General features: G+C 40.0%; 4 protein-coding genes across 4 annotated transcripts; 2 read left to right on the forward strand and 2 right to left on the reverse strand.

Moving 5' to 3' along the window:
• The first annotated feature begins 3,859 nt into the window (after positions 1–3,859).
• Positions 3,860–7,697, forward strand: LOC133734058 (uncharacterized). The gene is made up of 8 exons (XM_062161715.1): positions 3,860–4,493; positions 4,581–4,686; positions 5,276–5,368; positions 5,456–5,651; positions 5,910–6,088; positions 6,230–6,423; positions 6,731–6,900; positions 7,149–7,697. Exons 1-8 carry the CDS (start codon positions 4,157–4,159, stop codon positions 7,314–7,316), a joined length of 1,443 nt encoding a protein of 480 aa, XP_062017699.1. The 5' UTR covers positions 3,860–4,156; the 3' UTR covers positions 7,317–7,697.
• Positions 7,698–8,358: 661 nt separating this feature from the next.
• Positions 8,359–13,198, forward strand: LOC133732753 (uncharacterized). Its single transcript, XM_062160339.1, is given in 10 exon segments — positions 8,359–8,501; positions 9,032–9,290; positions 9,630–9,755; positions 9,904–9,943; positions 10,025–10,107; positions 10,847–10,924; positions 11,047–11,100; positions 11,281–11,415; positions 11,535–12,967; positions 12,969–13,198. Coding segments are annotated over 9 exon segments (2,268 nt in total). The 5' UTR covers positions 8,359–8,501; position 9,032; the 3' UTR covers positions 13,030–13,198.
• A 633-nt stretch (positions 13,199–13,831) lies between these two features.
• On the reverse strand, positions 13,832–16,149 carry LOC133732754 (uncharacterized). Its single transcript, XM_062160340.1, has 4 exons — positions 15,751–16,149; positions 15,566–15,655; positions 14,261–14,433; positions 13,832–14,112 (listed from the first exon to the last, which is right to left on the reverse strand). The coding sequence occupies exons 1-4, from the start codon at positions 16,073–16,075 to the stop codon at positions 13,918–13,920; spliced, it is 783 nt and encodes a 260-aa protein (XP_062016324.1). The 5' UTR covers positions 16,076–16,149; the 3' UTR covers positions 13,832–13,917.
• Positions 16,150–16,262: 113 nt separating this feature from the next.
• Positions 16,263–19,810, reverse strand: LOC133732751 (probable pre-mRNA-splicing factor ATP-dependent RNA helicase DEAH5). The gene has a single exon (XM_062160336.1). It carries the CDS (start codon positions 19,747–19,749, stop codon positions 16,516–16,518), a length of 3,234 nt encoding a protein of 1,077 aa, XP_062016320.1. The 5' UTR covers positions 19,750–19,810; the 3' UTR covers positions 16,263–16,515.
• Between the last annotated feature and the right edge of the window lie 617 nt (positions 19,811–20,427).

A 20,427-nucleotide genomic window follows, 5' to 3' on the forward strand; every position in this document is an offset into this window, starting at 1 on the left:
TCCCTGTGGAGGGGACCGTAATTAGTTTTCAGCTTGAAGCTTAAAGCAATTCCTTCGATTTGGTGAGACCTCCAACCGAGCGGCTTCTCCTCCTCTTCCTTGTTGAAGACTCAACTGAATCGAACCAAGGTAACCACACGGTCCACACCAACCAATATATCATCAAGACCAAGTAATAGAGCCAGCTCCACCATGATTGATTAGGCAGCAATAAAGCCAGGTGATGACAACGAAGAGTAGCTTAGGCAGAAGAAACAGCCACAATCATGGACCAAACCGGACTCACCACGACAGCTGAAGCAACAAGAGCACTAAACCCAGGCGATAAATTAGGAACACCAGTAGTTAGGCTTAAAAGGACCGACCTCGCTGTAGACGGAGCACCCGAAAGGGCTGCCGAAGTGCCACCACCCTTTTGGGGAGGTCCTTGACAATCTGCAATTCCAAAAAGTACTGTAAGCACCAAATAGCCAGCCCCATACACTGATACACATTTACATATTCAAAATCCAAATCATTTGTAAATTGCAATATATAAAATCAGAAAAGTGATACCTATCATGAAGCAAAAATGGTTTTTCCATACTCACAAGCACCTAAATCAATTCATCGCGCCTCATATGGCTTTTATCCACATGCACCACATGACCCACCACTGTACCAAGCTTGCAAGCCCAATACAGAGTGATAAAAGCCGTCAGCAACCAATGAACCTGGACCCATATGGAAAGACAATTAAATGGCACAACCATTACCTCTCTCATACAAGTAAAGTTCTCTAACAATATTTTGTTAGCTACCACAAAAAAATATTAAAACTGTGATACCCCGGAAATTCGCTATTAATTTTTGATGATTTTCTAGAAATTATAAAGTTGGTTGTTAATACGATTACGTGGTTCGATGGTGAAGTGAAAGTGTTTCGAACGAATAATTACTTGAAACATTTTATTTTCGAGGGTTCAAGGGGTTGACTTTTTATTTGTTGAGTTTCTTTGAAAACTTCCTTCACAAACGTCGTAGAGTGCGTTGATACGAGTTTGAGGACATGCGGCATGCGTAAATCGGAGACTGTATGAGAAAGTTATGGTCAGCGAAAAAATCTACTATTTTTAGAAATTACTATAAATAGAAGTTACCGAAATTGAAAAATCACAATTTACATTTTTGAAAACTTTCCAAACTTGGAAACCGGAAACTCTCTCCAGAAAACCTCAGACCAGACCTGTATCCGACAACCAGACTCGACTTTTCTGGCAATTTTCGGCGTTCTCCGGCGATGGCATCAACCCAGATCGACTCGTCTCATCCTCGCCGTCCTCTCTACGGTGGTGGTTTGCTTCGATTTGCATCCACGGTGGCAGATCGAGGGTCGACAATTTAGCAGCGGCGGATCCGATTAGATCTCTCTTCCGACGATGACTGGGCAAGATTTTGGTTGGGTTTTGAAGCTCACAGCATCCTCGTTCGATCCTTGGTGGTCTTGCTAATCGATTTGCAGTGTAGAGCTGGGATTCTTGGTGGGAAGTTTATTTCAATTTTCGAACAGCGATCGGCGGCTATCTGGGACGAATTGGCTTGAACTCCAGGTATTAATGGTTCTCCACTTGGTGTCCTATCCATTATGGACGGTTGGATTTGGCTGGAATGGAGTTTGACATGGCGACGCTTGGGGCTCATGCGCAACTGCTTGTGGAGGCGCGTCTGGCAGTGGTTGGAGCAGTTTCTTGCTCTGTTATCATCTACTCATCAATACGAGCATTTTGATATATGGGTTGTAGCATTTGGCGATCGTTTGAACATGTTAAGGTTTTTTGTAGTTTCGATTCTTTCAGTTTTTGATCCGTGAAGACCCGACCGTTGGATCGACTTGTCATTTTGACATATCAACCCTAGAAGTGTTCCGGAAACTTTGTGTAGTCTTGGATGAAGCTTCGACTCAATTGACGTAGTCTTCGGGTTTTAGTTCTTTTGTTTCGGACTTAAGACGCTTTTGTACCACAAGTGGTTTTGAGATGTGACCTTGATGTGATTAGGTACTTGGTGAAGTTGTCTTGGACGGATTGTTGTGATTTTGTTATCTCGGTTCTTGGGTGAAGACTCAGCGGGATTCAGAGGTGAGTAAATCTCACAATGTTCATTTACGAACAAAGTTACCTTATCGTTTTGTGAGTTATTTATTTAACTGCGACTATAGTTGGTATTAGTGGCATTCCTGAGTGAATGACTATGTATGTATATATATATATATATACGTGAAACATATATATCCTTATGGATTGATTTGCGTGATGGAACAATATTAGTGAATGTGTTCATTTTATTGTTTTGTGATGTGATTTTCGGAAAACAATATATTGTGGAAATGATGATTTCTATTGTTTTGAAAAGTATTGAGATTTGCGTAACAATTTTGGATCCAGTGTGACCATTTTAATGTTTTGAATCTGGAGATCGGTGGTCTGAGGATTTGGGGGTCACAGGTCATGACATCTTTTTTTTTAGATTTGGTAACATTTTCTGGTCTAGCATGACCATTTTAATGTTTTGATCTGAAGACCGGTGGTCTGAGGATTTGGGGGTCATAGGTTGTGACATGACTGACATCTCTTTTTGAGATTTGTGTACATTTTCGGGTTCTGAGTGACCACTTTAAAATGTTTTGGTCTGAGGGTTAGGTTGACCTGAGAATCCGGGGTTGCAGGTTGTGACCACAGGCAAGATATCGGGATATCAAGCCTTGGCCGAGTTATTGGTTAAGATTCAGTTAGAGCTCTAGTATGTCTGTCATCATATCTCATGATTCCAAGTAGGTTACTTGTGACTCACGAATAAACATTTTAAAAGAGAGTCTCGGGGGTATTCTTTCTTTTATTGTCCAAGTTGGACCAGATTTTCATATTGATTTGTCAGGTTAACAATATATATGATTTTGTCAATGTGTTGACTTTTATTGTCCAGGTTAGACAGTATTCTCATATTGATTTGTTAGGTTAACAAAATATATACTTTTGTCACTGTGTTGACTTGTATTGTCCTGGTTGGACCGGATTTCCATATTTGAATTGTTAGGTTAATAATTTATATGGTTTTTTGTCACGGTGTGACTTGTGTTTCTTTTGGGAAAAAGATGTGCAATTTTCAAAGGTGTGAGTTGTTTTTCTTTGTTGAGTTCTGAAAGGAATCATGGTGTGAGTTGTTTTTTCTCGAGTTGAAAGGGTTTCCTCGTTATTAGCGTGAGTTGTATGGTTTTCGTATTTGAGTTTACTCATACAAGCTTTCCAAAAGCTTATCGGATTTGTTGTTGCAACCCAGTGCACTATTTGATGGTGTATGGGTTAATCCTGCAGGTCAGGGTAATCATGGATGAGGCTGAGATGTCGTAGTTGTAGCTGTTTGGGTAAAAAGCAAATTTTGTGGCTTGATTGTTGTTAAGAATTCCGCAATGTAGTAAGCTCTGAATGAGCATTTACTTATTATTTTGTGGTACAACTTAATTCGTAAACTTCTGGGGATATAATATATGATTCTAAGAGACAAGTCGATTCTTACTTTTGTGGGCTCGATGTTGCTATTGCTTAGATTAAATGAAACGAATTTCTAATTGTTTATGGGCAAGAAGAGACTCTAGTGAAGACTTTAAAATGAGAACTCAATGAAGACTTTCAAATCAACGGTTGGATGAGTGGTCCCAATTTTAGTTGAAATAATAATTCTACAACTCACATGTCATCAAACCGTTGATTTAAAAGTGCTTATGAAGTCCTCATTAGAATCTCACCTCTAAAACATAAATGAGATCTAAATATAAGGAAATCGAAAGACATTGAAATTTTACATTTTTTTTATAATTTAAATGGAAATTCATTGGGTAGAAAGCTGAAAGGTTTTAAAACAACAGTACACATCATATCAATGCGAATCCCAATTCTCACCAAGACAAACACTTGATCTGGTTGATCATCTCAAACCCAACACCAAAATCCCAAACTCAAAACACTCACAAATCATCTAATTCTCATCTTACAAACCCAACACCAAAATCCCGAACTCTTTTATGTCGGATATTTAAAGTGTCTACTTACAGTTGCATCTATCTGACTATCTCTGGTCTCCTCCTTCCAACTCTTGACCTCTGAAAAACCAAACCCAGAAAATGTCTCCGACCAAATCCCACCACGAATCCACAGTTATCAAATACGCAATCCGATCCAGACTCCTAGTCCTCTCTCTCATCATCCTATGGCGCACCCTCCTCAGCCCCTACGATACCTCCGCACTCATCAACCCCACTTGCCTATCTCAACATCCTGACGTTGTTGATCAACCCCAGAAACATGTCCTGTTCCCTCGGCTCGGCTCGGCCATCGAGGCCAGCATTGTATGGGACAGTGTCTACTACGTTCGAATCGCACAATGTGGATACGAGTACGAACAGTCCTACGCTTTCTTCCCACTCCTCCCACTCTGCATTTCATTGTTGTCCCGCAAAGGTTTCGGTTCCACCAATCAAATTCGTAAATTTAGATTCTTTGTTCTTTTCTTAAGCTATTTATAATTTTTGATGGTTTATGTTTCAGTTTTGGCGCCATTGATTCCGGTTATTGGGCATAGAGCTGTGTTGGGGTTATCAGGCTATGTGATCAATAACGTTGGCTTTGTGTTTGCGGCTCTTTATTTGTACAGGTGAGTTGGTAGCTTCAACTATGCTTTTCGCTAATTGTTAACTTTGCTTTGCCTCACTATAGTTAGGAAAGTAAAGAAATTTTAGTTCTTGAGACCCTGATTCACCAAAGTTGAGTTTTCGTTGATAATCGAAAAGAAAGAGTGGAGTTTACATGCTATCTGGTGGTGCACCATTGTGAATTTTTCAGTTTCAATGTTTAGATGTTTGGCAGGGTCTTTATCAGTATACATATAGGTTTTGGTTTTAAGTATAACGATATAATTCAATTCTTAATTCTTCATGCTACTCCATGATTTGGGGATAGGGGATACAAGCATGCTTACTAGATGGCCAGTTTCATCTGATGTTTGATGCATTGAATTACTCATGTTCATTTGGTTGTCAAGGCTCTAATATCACACTTGCATGTTTCATCTCTATGTTGTGAAATTTAAAAAGGCACTTGGCGACTGCTTTACTGCATTGATATTTTCTGTTAATACTTCATTTCCAATAAGGCCTTAAAGTTTGAGTTCCCTGAACAGATTTGATTGAGATTCCTTTTGGTATAAAATGTGATTGCTGTTGTTTCTCTGGTGGCTTTAACAGGCTCTCAGTTATTATTTTGAAGGACCGTGAAGCAGCATTGAGGGCTTCAATTTTGTTTTGCTTCAATCCAGCTTCCATATTCTATTCATCAATGTAATTTGTCTTTCGTTTCTTTTAAATTTTGAATTGATGAGTATGAAATTGAATGAAATGAGTTATTTTGTCTGCTGCTTGTAACAGATATTCGGAGACTCTATACGCCCTATTTTCACTTGGGGGATTGTACCATCTAATGTCCGGAAAGAATACTATTGCTGTTCTTTGGCTTGCCCTCTCTGGATTTTCAAGGTCCAATGGAATGCTTAATGCTGGTTATTTCTGTTTTCAGACTCTGCATCAGGCTTACGATGCTGTTTTCTTGAGAAAGCGTGCTTTTGTAGGTTTCAAATTTTTATTTATTTTTTTGCTTTTACTGTATATATTAGCACCTGAGAAAAATTACAACTTTACTCTAGCAGAATTTGTGTTGTCTACATAGTTCCATAAAAGTAGACAGCAGACTAGATGCAAAATCTTTAGGTCTTCTTTTGTTCTCTGAAATGAAAACGAAAAGAAAAAAAAACAGAAACAGAAGCGATTTCTTGTTTTCTTATGAGGAAGATGGTTGCTTAATAAGTTTTCATTTCTATGCCAGTTGGCAATGCAGGTTCTTGTTGGTGGAGCTCTCCGTTGTATATGTATTTTTGTTCCTTTTGTTGCATTTCAAGCATACGGATACCACAATATCTGTCTCGGGCATTTTCCAAATGAAATGAGCCCCTGGTGCAAAGCAAGAGTGCCTATGCTGTATAATTATATTCAAAATCATTACTGGTATTTTATCTTTTACTATTAATGGTTTTCATCAGTCAATTATTTCTTTCCATCTTTTATTGGTGAAACTGGGATGCATGTATCTGATTCTGCAAGGTGCAGTAATTGGAATAGCTCACTTGCTGGTTACTCTTAATGCAGGGGAGTAGGTTTTCTGAAATACTTCCAAGTTAAACAGTTGCCAAACTTTCTACTGGCATCTCCGATATTGTCTTTGGCACTTTGCTCAATTGTCCATTACGCGAAGTCAAATCCTGAAAACTTCTTCTCTTTAGGTTTCCATGCTTCTACTGAGGAGAAAAATTCTGCTGCTGTGCTGTTTACTTTGAGTCATGGTAACTTTTAAACATGCACTGGTTTGTGATTCATTAGCTGACAATTATACTGTCATATCATACTCGCTTCAAATCATGAATGGCTCTTTACCAAAGTCATACTGTACAATTTTATAATTTTATTGCCTATTTGAGTTCGCTAAACAAATGCCTGCACATGTTTGTATCAATCTAATAACCTAAAAGCTTAATTGAAGTGTGCTGGGAGGATTGATTCATTTAGGATACTCTGATGTTCTGTTAATATCTCTCCTTTATTGTTCTTTTCCCAGTATTTTGCATTTAGCAATAGTTTGCAAATGTGCAGAAAATCGCAATCTCAAAGCAAAAAAGCAAGTGATCAAGCAAAGTCCTACTCTACCCCCAGAAGAATCTAAATTACCAGCAAATCAAGGATACTCGTCTGTTGCTGCTCTCCCATATATTTTTCATTTGGGATTTATGTCAGCCACTGCTTTTTTTGTCATGCATGTGCAGGTTTGAGTTTCATACTAAACTTTTTCTAAGTTGGAAATATTTTATAAATGTCAGCTTTGTGAAGTTATGGTCACCAGTTATTCTCTTTGATTGATTTTCCAAAGAAAAATGGAATTCTCTTTGATTGCATCAATGTAATCTGTGAAAATAAATAGTTTTAGCTGTTCTCATTATGATCTTATTGGGAAGATTTGTATCTTTCTAAGATTGTTTAAAAGTTCCAAGTTCTGATGCTTTACGATTGACAGGTTGCTACTCGCTTCCTATCTTTCAGCCCTCCTCTCTATTGGTTTGCTTCGTATATAATGAAATCTCCTGGGACTTATAAGAGATGGGGATATGTGATTTGGACATACTCTGCTGCGTACATTCTTCTCGGCAGTTTGCTCTTTTCAAACTTCTACCCTTTCACTTGATAATGTCTTGCAATCAATCTCAACCGAGAGCTTTTCCATTGATGGGTCTGTGCCTCGTTTCCTGCCCCAGATTGAGTTCACATGCTGAAGGAGCTAAATACTTTGTTGGAGATAGGGTTTTAGTGTTGGGAAGCTCCACTGGTTACTCACACAGTCTCTCTTTGATGTTTTAGGGTTTTAGTGTTGGTATACATATTGTTGTAACTGTTGATCAACCCAAATGGTGTTGTAGTAGAGATAGTATGTAGGATTTGGTACCCTTGTTCTCTTTTTGAACTAATGTAAAGCAATTTTTGCATTAATTTCATTTACGCCCTTTTACCCGCTGAATGAATGTAGAAACCCACTAATGCAACTGTTACTTCATGCAAGTTGAGAGATACAATTGTATTTTACGAAACATAGTTAACATGCCAAAGTGGTTAAAATTATGAGTCCATGTTTTGGCCATATTGCAATGTTGATTATTGTGCGTTCATCATTCATTATAATTGAGCATGTTTGTCAAGTGGGAGACAACCCATCTTCGGTTACAAGAAAGACTTGTGTGGGGCACCCGCACCACGTGGCAATGCGGCAGACCAATCACTGCCTAGCAGGGGGGTCTTTTGGGTATTGTACATTTATGGAGCAGGGGCATTTTTGGAAAAGAAGAAAAAAATTCTTTATTCTGATTGGGTGGCCCTAAAGCCACGTGGTGGGGAAACCCCCACCTAAGAATTTCTCCTTCGGTTACAAGATATAATGGACATTGAAGTTGAGGTAAAACGCGAAATTGATGTTTGATAATAGCGTGTTTGTTTTTAGTGTCCAAAAACGACATAAATAGTAGATTAATGTACGACAAAATCCATTTTCGATTACAAGAGTAGAGAGAAAACACGAAATTGATAACATCATAAGTGATAACCGTGCATCACCCAAAACAACATATCTACACATTGTCAACTACGAAGACCCACCACAAAATTGCAATTCAAAGCAAATCACAATTTGATGCAAAAAGCCTTAATTTCTTGACCCGACTGAAGTTAAATGGATACTTGGACTGAGACCCGGCCCATGTTCATCTGCCCAGTTGTAACTTCACTAGGTTCTCATAAAGGTATATAAAGTCCATGAAAGTAAGCTCCTTGTGGTTTTAGTCTAGAAGAAACCTTAAGAACAGTCTGACTCCAAACGCAGGTACTCTCTCTCTCTCTTTTGTTCTCTCTGTTATCTTTATACTTTGTATATGTATGTATAGATATATTTATATATGTAGGTTGAGGCGACTTGGGTATTACCATTTTCTATATAGACGAACAGTTTTTCATTGCGTTTAGTTAACTCTAGAGGAAGCTTAAGGAAAATAAAGAATTGGGTCTTCTTGGGTTGCATCAAAAATGTGTTCTTTCTCCTTTTTGAGAGTTATAGAAGTTCTTTGAATTAAGGCCACTCAATTGTAGTGGGCATTGGGTAGAGGCGTTTGTGTGTTTAGTGAAGCACTGGAATTTCTATCTGGGTTAGTGATTTTTGGAGTCACTTTGTGAAAAAATGAAGCAAAGCTTTAGTCTTTCAGTTCCATTTGTGATATGCAAGTCTTGTAGTTATGTGCCAATTTGAGCTATTTGGTGCAGTTTTGAAGTTTAGTTTGTGGAGAAACGAAATCTTGATTCTTGAAGTTAGTAGCTGAAATGATATTTATGTTTGGTGGATTCATTTATGCATGGTAGGATGAGTGCAAAGGTCGATACGTCTGCATCGGGAACTGGTGGCCAAAAGGTCTCCAAGTTTGCTGCTAAGTCTGGATTTGTTATACCGAAAAACAAGTTATCAGGTTCACTCGTGCCCATCTTCCGGGGGGACAAAAATGTTGGAGCCAGTGATCATAGTGGTGGAGAAAGTAAGAAACAGGTTCAGAGGAAAACGAAATGGGGTGCTGATCTGACTCAAGATGCTTCTGTTAGAAAGGGAAGAGCATTAGCTTATCAGGTATTGTATGGATTCTCTGCAAGTCCTGTTCTTGTCAGCTTTCTTCTGATGTTAATTTATTCTCACAATTCTATGATTCCAACCTTCTATAATTATTACCCTAAACACTAGATTAGATTTAAGAACTTCAAAGTACGGATTTAAGGCATTTGTATTGTAGCCCCAGTTTGTGGGGGAGTAAATATTGGTCAGCTAGTGGCAATTTAAGCTTTCGCTTTTCCCATTGGGTAATCAAATGTTGGTCGGTGTGTTCTGTGTGAATGGTTCACATAGAATCATCCCATTCCAGGTGCCACTAAGTGATATTACTGCCCTGTTTGGTGGTACAATTTTGAGCAGACTCGGGTGGATCAAATTACACAACAGCTGAAATCTGGAATATCAGAGTTTGGAAACAATGAGAACGTGCCATCACCATCTCAGGATCCCGACCACATGTCCTCTACATATCAAGTTGACAAGGAGGTACAATTTTCTTCAATTTCATATTTGCACACAACTTGCCTTTTATTTGGTTCATTGATTACTAGTGTATTTTGTGGCTTTATGTTGTGATGTTTTAATGTTTGAACTATTAACTCCTAAGCACTGACTGTAAACTACATTGATTTAGGGTGCAGAACAATTGGAACTGGAAAAGCGGGAAGCCATAGGTATGCTTGATGGCTGTCTCAGATTATACCTTCCTGGTTCTTATGTTATGCCTTGCTTGATTAATTTTTGAGTATATTCAGGTGAAATACTAAAGTTGAATCCAAATTACAAGGCTCCAGCTGATTATAAACCTTTGTTGAAAGAGGCAACAGTTCCTATTCCTGTAAGTTTATCATCTTGTCTTCAATTTCAAGTCACACTTCTCTGTTTAGTTCTTTGTTTAAGCTGTACAGAAGGTGAGAGATTATACATTATTTTATTGTGATAAAATAGAATTTCAAGAAAAGAACTATTCATGTGTTCTATCTAGACTGATTACCTGTAGGATGAGCAGGGATCTTATAGATTTTGGTAAACCAAGGTTTCTACGTGATACAGTTTGGGTTTAGATGATAAGGGTGTCTTAGACCTCAAAATGTGAATAGTTGGTTTATCAATTGGGGTTGGAAGTTTAGTTAATGGTTTGACAAAGAACACGAGGATTTATATATAAAGCACCAAAGATACATGACTCCCTGGGAGTTAACATGATGGATATGTGGCCTAACCTATATCCTTAATAAAAGTTGTCATACAGCTGACTGCAACCTGGGTATGTACTTCAAACCGTAATTATGATATACAGATTGAGCGGCATTTTAAGTTTCTAGGTCTTGCTGCTTCTGTTACTGACCATTTATGGATCGAACAATTGTAAGGATCTGGTTTCATCCCTGTGAAGATTAACATCAGAAATGAGTTTGTTTAGTAAACACCTTATGGTCTTTGTTGTGATTAGAATTAATAAGTTTCAATGGCCGGTTGTTGTGAGTAGTAATAATAGTATGTACTTGTTTTTGAAAACAATTTTCTCCAAGTTAGTATTAGTGTCAGATGCTAACATGTGGTAAATGCTTGTTCAGGTCAATGAATACCCAACATACAATATTCTTGGTCTGATATATGGGCCTGGAGGTGATAATCAGAAGCAATTAGAAAAGGTAAGCAGTTTGTGGTAATGCTCAAGTGGGCTAATATCTACCACTTTCATGAATACCAGGTGCATGTGTTGATGTTATATGTTTATTGGTATATAATATTTTAAATGATCAATGTAATTCAGGAAACAGGAGCTAAGATTCAAGTCTATGGTACCAAAGCAGAGACGGGAGAGAAGGTAACTATTCCCCAAGTATAAAATAATGAGGAGTGAATACCAAAACATATTTCAGTTTCATCATATTGTTTTCTTATACATGTTAATGTATACAGCAAATATCTACCATGGACTTGGTTGCGCCAAGATGTATACAGCAAATCGCTACCATTGACTTTTCATTCTTGAACTTATTTGCAGGCTGAAATAAAACAATATGCTGGGAGTGAAATCCAGGCTGAATATGAAAAGTTATATGTTCATGTATCAGCTGACACATTTGAGAAAGTAGATGCAGCTGTTGCTGTAATCGAACTACTAGTCACCTCTGTATCTGTGAGTTTCAATATTTATTTTGAAGCCTTATATAATTTCTTATGCATTTCCCGTATTATGTTGTGACCATTTCTACAGTTACTATTGTTGTATTCATATAATCATTACCTTCCACGTAGGGAAATCTGTCGGCCGTTGCCAAAACAGCTTTGGGTGATAATAATGCTCACGTTCCTAGTCAAGGCCAGGACAGATTCACCTCAGATATGGTTCCAACTACTATGGTAGACCAAGGACCGGTGCAACCAGCGACAGGACCTACACAAACTCCACCGCATGTGCAGTTTCAGTACCCTGGTCCATTTTTCTCCACAGGCCAACCTGGCAGTCCAATGAATCTACCGGGCTTCACACCAATGAATTCTCAAAGGCCTATTCTCAACAATGCTGCCCATCCATCAACATCACCTTTCAACTCGACAAACCTGCCGTCATTATTTGGGCCTCCACCAGCTCTTTTTCCCCAGACACAACACCTGCCACCAGCGGTTTTGCAGCATACATATATGCCTCAGACCAGTCCTGGTTCTCTTGGCGCACCAAGAAACTTCTCTATGATGGCTTCCCAGCCTTCATCAGTTCAAACTAATGTTCCAGCTCCAGTTACATTCTTGGGAAATCGACCCCCAACAGGCCAAAGTAATCATCCCCTTGAATCAATACCTGACTGGCAACTGACACCTGCTGGAAGCTCTGCTGGATGGAGCAGACCACCGACATCTGCGGGTTTCAGTAATAATATGCACATGGCACCTAATCCTCTAAATCATCTCAATGCAGCTCCAACTTTTACTGCTGTGCCACAACCTCAAGTTGGCCTTCCTTCTACTTTACCAATGCCAGCACTTGCTCAACCCAAACCATATATGAGCCCTATGTCAGGTTCCGCTCCAGCTCCTTCACCGGGCGTAGTTACATCTTTACATCCACCTCAGCCACCAAGAGTCCCTAGTTCTGTTTCGGGAAATGTACCAAATTTCAGTCCTATAAAACCACTGACAACTCCAAGTCCTGGTGATTTCACTTTCCAGCCTCACCGACCGCAAAATCCAGCCTTTCAAACAGTTCCCCAACAAAGCAATCAGTTTTCAGTTCACAATGCTCACCCAGCTGGACCAATGGTGCGACCACAGGTACCATCTTTGCAGTTGCCTGTGCGACATATGACTCCTCAGCCAGGCAATCAGGTGTTATCAAGGCCACAGGTTGGTGACCAGATTAGTCAACCTTCAGCTCATATAAATGCTGTCCAGTTTGCTAGAAATTCAACTGCCATTTCAGTTCCTCCCAGACTTGCAACATTTCCGGACATCAATCCTGTTGCACCTAGAACGTCACTCCTGCCAATGAGACCGGGGAACTTTAATCAAGCTCACCAAATGCCCAATTTGCCCAGTCCTTTGCCTCCAAGGCCAGGAGGTCATATTCAAATTCAGCACAGTTATCCTGCTCAATTGGCCCCAAATCAACAGTTCATCAACAATCCATTTGCATCTGGTAAGTCGTCTAATCCTGGAGGACACCAACTTTATGATCCATTCTCGTCCACTTCTGACTCAACAGCAAGGAGGTAATCCAGCACAGATGGGAAAGCAGGAGAATGATCCATACTAATCAATGTATTGGAAGCAGATAGCCTATAGGATTTTGTAAAACAGATATAGTCTCAGCATGAATGTCCCAAACGAGAATTTTAGTTTTGAAGTGTACACAAATCATATATTAACGTGTTGTTACTCTTTAGCTGTAATCTAAATTCTGGAAGGATAGAAATTCGTTTGAACCATATTTTTTCACCTGACTACGAGTTAGTTTTTCTCGTATTTTCTGCTTTTAGTATAGCGCATATGAAATTAGATTTTGGGTGAAAGTAGGTCAAGAGTGAACAAAGTTCGTGAGGAAATTTAGTGCCACAAAAATGTGTGAGGGTCTCATGTAAAGAGTGAGGTATACTCGTGTTTCTTTTGTGTTAGTTTTTAGTACACAAGTCTCGTGTGACCACTTCTGATGTAGTATATAACTGCTGATCAAGGAGGAGCTTTCTGGAGCATTATCGTCCTGCTCCCATATGCTCATTATCTGCTCGCCAATGGCCACAGCGGTAGCCTGGTGTGTCGGCAAGCAGGTACTGAGCATATAGGAATACGCTGATCGAGGTGATCATCACCATTGTACTTTAAGTCTCTACTTCCAACCAACAATAAGAGAGTGCTGGTTACACCCGTTAATCTGGTGAGTGCATTGATGACTAAATTATGTGATCCTTGGCTAAGTACATCAACTCGGATTGAGAGCAAAACGTAAAGTGGTCAAGTTCACATCATCTGCCTACTTATCTTTGAGAATGACAGCTGAGACATACGAATGTGATGGTGAAAGATGAGCGTTAAACATTATCTAAAATGCTAAGAACAAGGGAAGAAACCAAACTTCATTTGATATTTTGCTATGTACAAAGTCGAAGTGAATACAAAACAAGTGAAAGCTTGAAAAGTCCATTACTCAAACAGAAGGACCGGATCTGAGCACCTTCTCTAATTTCTCAGCTTTGGTGTAATCCTTTTCTGTAAGAGAACCAGCAGGAAAAGGAGTGATTTCCACAACTAGGTGTGGAGTTGGGAGCTCATCAAACAGAGCCCTCACATTGTTGCAACACACACTTTCTCCATGAGCAGTCTCCCTTCTAATCTGACAACCCTATTGATGCCAGAAGTTTGACGAGTGAGATCACATAGCTTGTCTACTACTGCTATTAAGAGTTTAACTAAGAGGAAAGACACAATCAAACAAATGGGAAGCAAAAGGAAACAGTTTCTTCAAAATTAATCCTCAGAGTTGTAATTACCTTGTGGGAGCTGGCATCTACGAAGTGATCATCATCTGACAATAAAGAGGCAATGGCTTTTAGAACACGCCGCCCTTCAGATTTAGATGGTACCCTGTAATTCCTTCTGAGTGTACCCTTTGTGGTAGGATGCCATTTGCTGACTAATTTCCTTCTATCAGCTGCGTCTTTCACTGATAAGACAATCAAAACCCAGGGTTTTAATAATGATAATGATGATAAAAGAAAACGAAAATGGAACCCTAATGAAAAAATGTGTGAAGCGAATACAACTAACTACAATGGTAAAATAATTTTATCTGTGAAAGCCCTTTATCTTAACACACATGTACAACACGAGATCATTTAAGGTCCTCATTCAATAAAGTTTTGTTAATTGTTTCATAAATATCCATCAAGTAGTTGATCTTTTGGATTTTGGAGTTATAGCCAAGTAGTTAACCAGTAAGAATTCAGCAGGTGATAGAAGCAAACCAACTGTTCCATCAATTGCATCATGTCCTAACCTCAGAGAAAGAGAAAATATATTATCAAGGGTAGAGTCCGCAGCAAACCTCAATTGACAACTAATTTCTTCGGATGTACTTTGGACACTGATCAACATCAATAGCAACACGACAAATGCAAACAGTATTCTTACTGCTGTTCCTCAATAGCTTTGAGGAGAGAAAACCACTATAATCAATCTTGTCTATTCATTGCACTTTGATATGCGAACACAATAAAACACAAATGTACACCACCCCTTTAACATACCAATATAATTAACACCCTATCAATTCCATTTATTCCATCTGTTTCCTTTTTCAATAAGTAATGTCTACATAACAGAAGCTGAAACTTGCCATGGGGGACTTATGCAACAACCCAGTTAAACAAATACAACTAATGATGTAGCGATCAAGCTAAGTATATCTCATCCACTAAAAGGTCAATTCACTAGACCATATGTCCCCCGGAAATTCTTAGTCCTCAGGATACCAAAGAATTGGAACTTCACTCTAGTCATAATGACAATAACCAACATTGCCTCCACATTCTAGGCAAAGACACAGACCTCGCATAATGATAACACACTTGGCCTTCTAACATTCTGCCATACAAGCGCAAAAGAATACCAAAGATGAAATTCAATTGCCTCTAAGGGATTACCTTTAGTAATACCTTATCTCCAATCAGCATAAACTATTTCAACATATCTAAACATTCCAAACTAACTTTGCCCAAGTAAAGATAAGCACAAAAACGCTGTTATGCTGACATATTCAATATGGGAAAGCACAAACCAAAGAAACACAAACACACCTGGTTTTCCCTGTATGCTGTTCAACCACTTGGAAAACCCCAAATCATCAGACTGAATACCAACACCACCACCTTCACTCTCAGCCAAATCTGAAAACCAATAAAGATCAAAACTTTATCAACAAAAACAACTACTGGATTAGCTTGAAGCAAATTGAATGGAAAAATGAGTTAGCTAAGTAGACCTGAGACAAGTGGGTTAGCTTGAGATCCAGCCAAACCAGTCTTCAAGAGAGCATAGAAGATGCAAAGCCTACCAGCCCATAAGACTGGTGCTTCAATCAGAGAAGCATTGATGGAGAGTGAGGAAGGGTTTCTGGGTTTAGCAAAGTGTGAGCTTTTGGTGAAAAGGAGGAATCTTTGAAGGGCATTTGTTGTGGGTTCAATTCCAAAGCCAAGAAAGAGACTTTTGGGGAGATCAGAAGAAGTATTGGGACTCAGAATCTTGAAGGTTGAGGAGGATTGGAAAGGTGAGGAAGTGATGGTGCTCTGCACAAGAGAAAGAAGCATTTCTTGGGTCAGTGTTGGGAGTAACAAAGTGATTCAGTGATGGAGATCAGTTCAAGGGGAGGTCAGAACTAGGCACGTCGTGTTACGATATGGCCAGCATTATGGGTGTAAAACGACGACGTTTTGTTGGTAAAAGTGTTGGCTTGCGAAACCGAAAAGAGCAATATCTGTTGAAGTCGAAAAAAAAAATTGCTTAAAGTTTTGACGTTTACTTCCCTATAATACAAAAATTATAGGAAAGCTGTTTGAGTTGAACGATGTAAACCGAAACAGTTCAGTTTCGGTTCCGGGTTGTCAGAACTTCATTACTAAAACAAGGAAACAAACAACTATAAATTGGATTTGACTGATTTAAGATGATAGATTTTACTGCATTTACTACAAACTAATACACGTACAAAATCAATTAATACATGGTGTAAGATCACATGCAACATAAATCAACCACGGCGTCTACTAAGACGCCAAGAGTTGGGTTCATTGTATCTGTCATACAATGGTTCAATACGTTGTTGACGCTTGCGCTTGGTCATCTTGTTAGGATCTGCAGCTTTGAAGAACCTTGGTGCCAATTCCACAAGCCATTTGGGATCAATGGCTGTCACCTCGCGCATGTACTCCTTTGTAGTCATAACCAGCTCATTGTAGATGACCCAATCTGGTTGCTTCTGGAAGAGAGCACTGCTTGGATGGATGTACACTGGCTGGCTCTCAACTAGGGTCTTATAACCTTCCTGTGGATCCTTTTTAGCAACATGGAAGAAAAAGCCGGCCGTGATTGCCTTGCTAATCTTTGTGTAATTGTTTCCGGCACTGACAACATCCAGCTTGTGCTTATCCATGATGCTCATTAGCTGTTTTCTCACATCCTGTGCGCGCCTCAAGGATCGAGACTGAAGAAAGTTGTCGAAACACCATGGAGCTGAAAAGTTGGTTCTCTTCCAAGCCTTGTAGACTTCAAGTAAAGTAAGATGGTCTCCTTCTGGCTGGAAAAACTTTGCTCTCTTCTGATCTGCCCGGTCTTGTTTCTCCCTAGGCCTGTAAAAGACATTGCCTGTCTGAATCATTGCTATGATGGTCAGGATCTCATCACTGCATCCGAGGTCCACACTGGCGAGTAGCATCTTCGAGAGGGGTGGATCCAGAGGAAACTCTGACATTTTCCTTCCTAGTCTGGTTAGGAAACCCTCTTCATCAAGTGCTCCTAAGCTGTACAGTTGTTCCATTGCTGAAATGAGTGCCTGCGGCGCAGGAGGATCCATAAAATTAAAAGACAGGAGATCGTTTATCCCCATTGCTTTCATTGCAAGCACCGTAGACCCAAGATTTGTCCTCTGGATTTCGGGAATTGTAGTAGGGGGCATCTCATTGCGGAATGCACTCTCAGTGTAGAGACGGTAACATTTCCCAGGGCCTGTACGCCCAGCACGCCCAGCTCGTTGCTTCGCTGATGCTTGTGAAATCGGAGTTATGACCAGTGAATCTAGCCCCAGCTTTGGGTTATAAACATTTTGTTTTGCAAATCCAGGATCAACGACATAAAATATTCCATCAATTGTCAGAGATGCCTCGGCAATGTTAGTAGCCACAACTACTTTCCGCTTCCCCGGCGGGGCTGGATCAAATATCCTCGACTGCATTTCACTAGGAAGAGCACTATAAACTGGTAGGATAATCAACTCGGGTACATTTTTACCAAGAGCTTTCATCCTCTCATAAAGAATCTGACATGCAAAATCAATCTCTTCCTGTCCAGTCAAGAAGAGAAGGATGTCACCCTCAGGTTCTTCCAAGTGGATCTGTAAAACAGTGATTAGAGCCGCATCAAGGTAATCACTTTCTGGCTCCTTGACATAGTTTACCTTGTATGGAAAAGTTCTCCCAGGGATAGAGAAGAGCATGCAGTTGAAGAAATAACCTGAAAACTTCTCTGCATCCAAAGTAGCAGAGGTAACAATCAAACGAAGGTCTGGTCTCCGCTTCACAAGTTGCTTAAGTAATCCAAAAAGAACGTCCGTGTGGATTGTCCTCTCATGAGCTTCATCGAGCATTATCACAGAGTATTGCGAAAGGTTCTCATCCATCAAAATCTCCCTAAGAAGCATACCATCTGTCATGTACTTAATGACAGTATCTGGTCCAGTGCAATCCTCAAAACGAATGGCATAACCGACTTCCTCCCCTAACCGACAACCAACCTCTTCAGCAACCCTTTTCGCCACTGACATTGCCGCCACCCTACGAGGCTGTGTACATCCAATCCTACCCTTTGTCGTGTAACCTGCTTCTGCAAGATACTGTGTTAGCTGAGTTGTCTTACCAGAACCAGTCTCACCAATGACAATAAGCACTTGATTCTCATTCACTGCCTTAATCAGTTCTTCCCTCAGCTTGTAGACAGGCAAGCTCTTCCTTTGCTCCTGAATCGAGAGGCTTGACCTCTTCCCGAAACTCATAGCTTTCGCATAAGTATCCTTCTTCCACTCAGGCATGTCATAAGCTGACAAACCAACACCTCTAAGTTCCTGTGCAAGATGCCTCTCACCATTCTGTGCCATTGGATCTTCCCACGGACGATTCAGGTCCTTCGGGATAGAATCCAGCACTGCTCTTTGCTGCTGATCTCTCATTTCTCGGCGCTCCTTGATCAGTGCAGATTGAAGTGCAGCTGCACGGCTCAGTGACCCTTCTGGATTCTTAAAGATCTTCACCGGCGACATATCCACAGAATACATATTGTGCCCTTGCAAAAAGGCCGGTGCTTCCTCATTGAGCTCGATTTCAAGCTCTTCCTCAGGTCCCTCATCTTTATACAGCTGCTTCATCATTATGCCATCCGCTTCCTCATCTTGATAAAGCATTGGATACTCTTTAGCACTCAAAACACCTGAAGCAATCAACTGTTTGATTTCCCACCTCTCTGGGGAGCTCATTCTCTTCCTTGGCCTACGAGATTGGACAAAACTATCCTCCTCCACAGTCCTAATCCCAGAAAGACTAGTCCTACTCACAGAACCATGTTTTGACATTGACGGGTTCGACCTAGTAGCATCATAATCTGAGCTCTTCTTCAAAGGAAGTAAATCCTTCCCTGTCTTCTGATCAACATCCTTCATTGAAAGACTCAACTTCTGACCCGAAATCGAAACCACCTTCACATAAACTTGCTGATCTCTCTTCACCACATCTTTAGCATTACCAATTCGCCTCTTCGCAATCTGCGAAACATGAACCAAACCCTCCTTCCCTCTAAAACAACTCAACTCAACAAAGCAACCTGCATCCATCACTTTCGAAACCCTGCCCTTATAAACTCCATACAACTCCGGCTCACCGGAATTGTACTCTTGATCCTTATTCTTACCTCTGCTTTCTCTACTTCTATCTCTAGGCTTGTCTTCTTTTTCTTCTTTAGAAGAGCTCTGGTTCTTGTTGGGAGCAAGAACTGCGTGAATAATAGTGAGAAGATTACGGACAAAGTAATCAGGGATTTCGGCGCCAAATTCATTCAACTTGGCATTGAATTCGTCCACGTTCTTGGAGTTCCGTCCCATATCGGTTATGAACTCAGCTAGGGCTTTGTCCCCATACTGCTGCCCTAGATTGGTTTCGAGTTCCGAACAGACTTTCGAAATCAAGGAAAGGTACTCTAGCTTCTTGACACTGACGGCCATTGTTGAAAAATCAGACAGAATAATGGTTCATCTTCAATTTGAAGATAATATAGCTGTATCCTAAAGTAGGATTCCTAACTACACCAGGAATCCAATCCATATAAATTAGGATTCTTAAATCCTTCTTATGCTTGGAATCACACTGGGTTAAGACTTGAGATGCTCGGGTCATTCCTCCCTTTTCTTTTCTTTTTTTAACTGGGAATTATTTTTTTATGAAACACTGAAGAAAAAATGAAGATTTTCACCTAGGATTATATGCTAAACAAATTGAAAATAATAAATAATCCAAAACCACCGTCCATCACCGGAGGAAGAGGAAACGTCTCTGATCGGCGGCTGTCAGTCTATACTCATAGCGAAGAGTCCGACGAAGTAGGTGAGCAGGGTGGTGATTGCTTTACTTAATTACAGAGGTGAAGCCTGCACTGAGTATCATCAAGCAAAGAATCATTTAATTTTGCACCAACTCAAAGTGCTTGCAAATATCATCAACCACCTATTAACAAGTCTTCCTTTTTCAATTGAACCGGATAACCTGAGTTCACAACATGACACCTAGTCAGTCATGTGAAAAAACACGAAACCTTGGTCTATTCAGACACGGGAATTTTCGACAGAGGCACCTTTCAACAAATTTTGGTGCATGATAATACGATGCTAACTACTAACTAGTAC

The sequence above is a fragment of the Rosa rugosa genome, chromosome 2 (assembly GCF_958449725.1).
Source record: "Rosa rugosa chromosome 2, drRosRugo1.1, whole genome shotgun sequence".
In the NCBI taxonomy this organism is placed as follows: domain Eukaryota; kingdom Viridiplantae; phylum Streptophyta; class Magnoliopsida; order Rosales; family Rosaceae; genus Rosa; species Rosa rugosa.

Bases quoted from the DNA above. Each gene is read 5' to 3' on its own strand.
- LOC133734058 (XM_062161715.1), top strand. From the start codon at position 4,157: ATGTCTCCGACCAAATCCCACCACGAATCCACAGTTATCAAATACGCA. The intron at 4,494-4,580 runs GTTTCGGTTCCA...TTTATGTTTCAG, and splicing joins TTCATTGTTGTCCCGCAAAG to TTTTGGCGCCATTGATTCCG. The intron at 5,652-5,909 runs GTAGGTTTCAAA...TTTCTATGCCAG, and splicing joins TCTTGAGAAAGCGTGCTTTT to TTGGCAATGCAGGTTCTTGT.
- LOC133732754 (XM_062160340.1), bottom strand. From the start codon at position 16,075: ATGCTTCTTTCTCTTGTGCAGAGCACCATCACTTCCTCACCTTTCCAA. The intron at 15,656-15,750 runs GTCTACTTAGCT...ATTGGTTTTCAG, and splicing joins AGCTAACCCACTTGTCTCAG to ATTTGGCTGAGAGTGAAGGT. The intron at 14,434-15,565 runs GTGTGTTTGTGT...TTGTCTTATCAG, and splicing joins CAGCATACAGGGAAAACCAG to TGAAAGACGCAGCTGATAGA.
- LOC133732751 (XM_062160336.1), bottom strand. From the start codon at position 19,749: ATGGCCGTCAGTGTCAAGAAGCTAGAGTACCTTTCCTTGATTTCGAAA.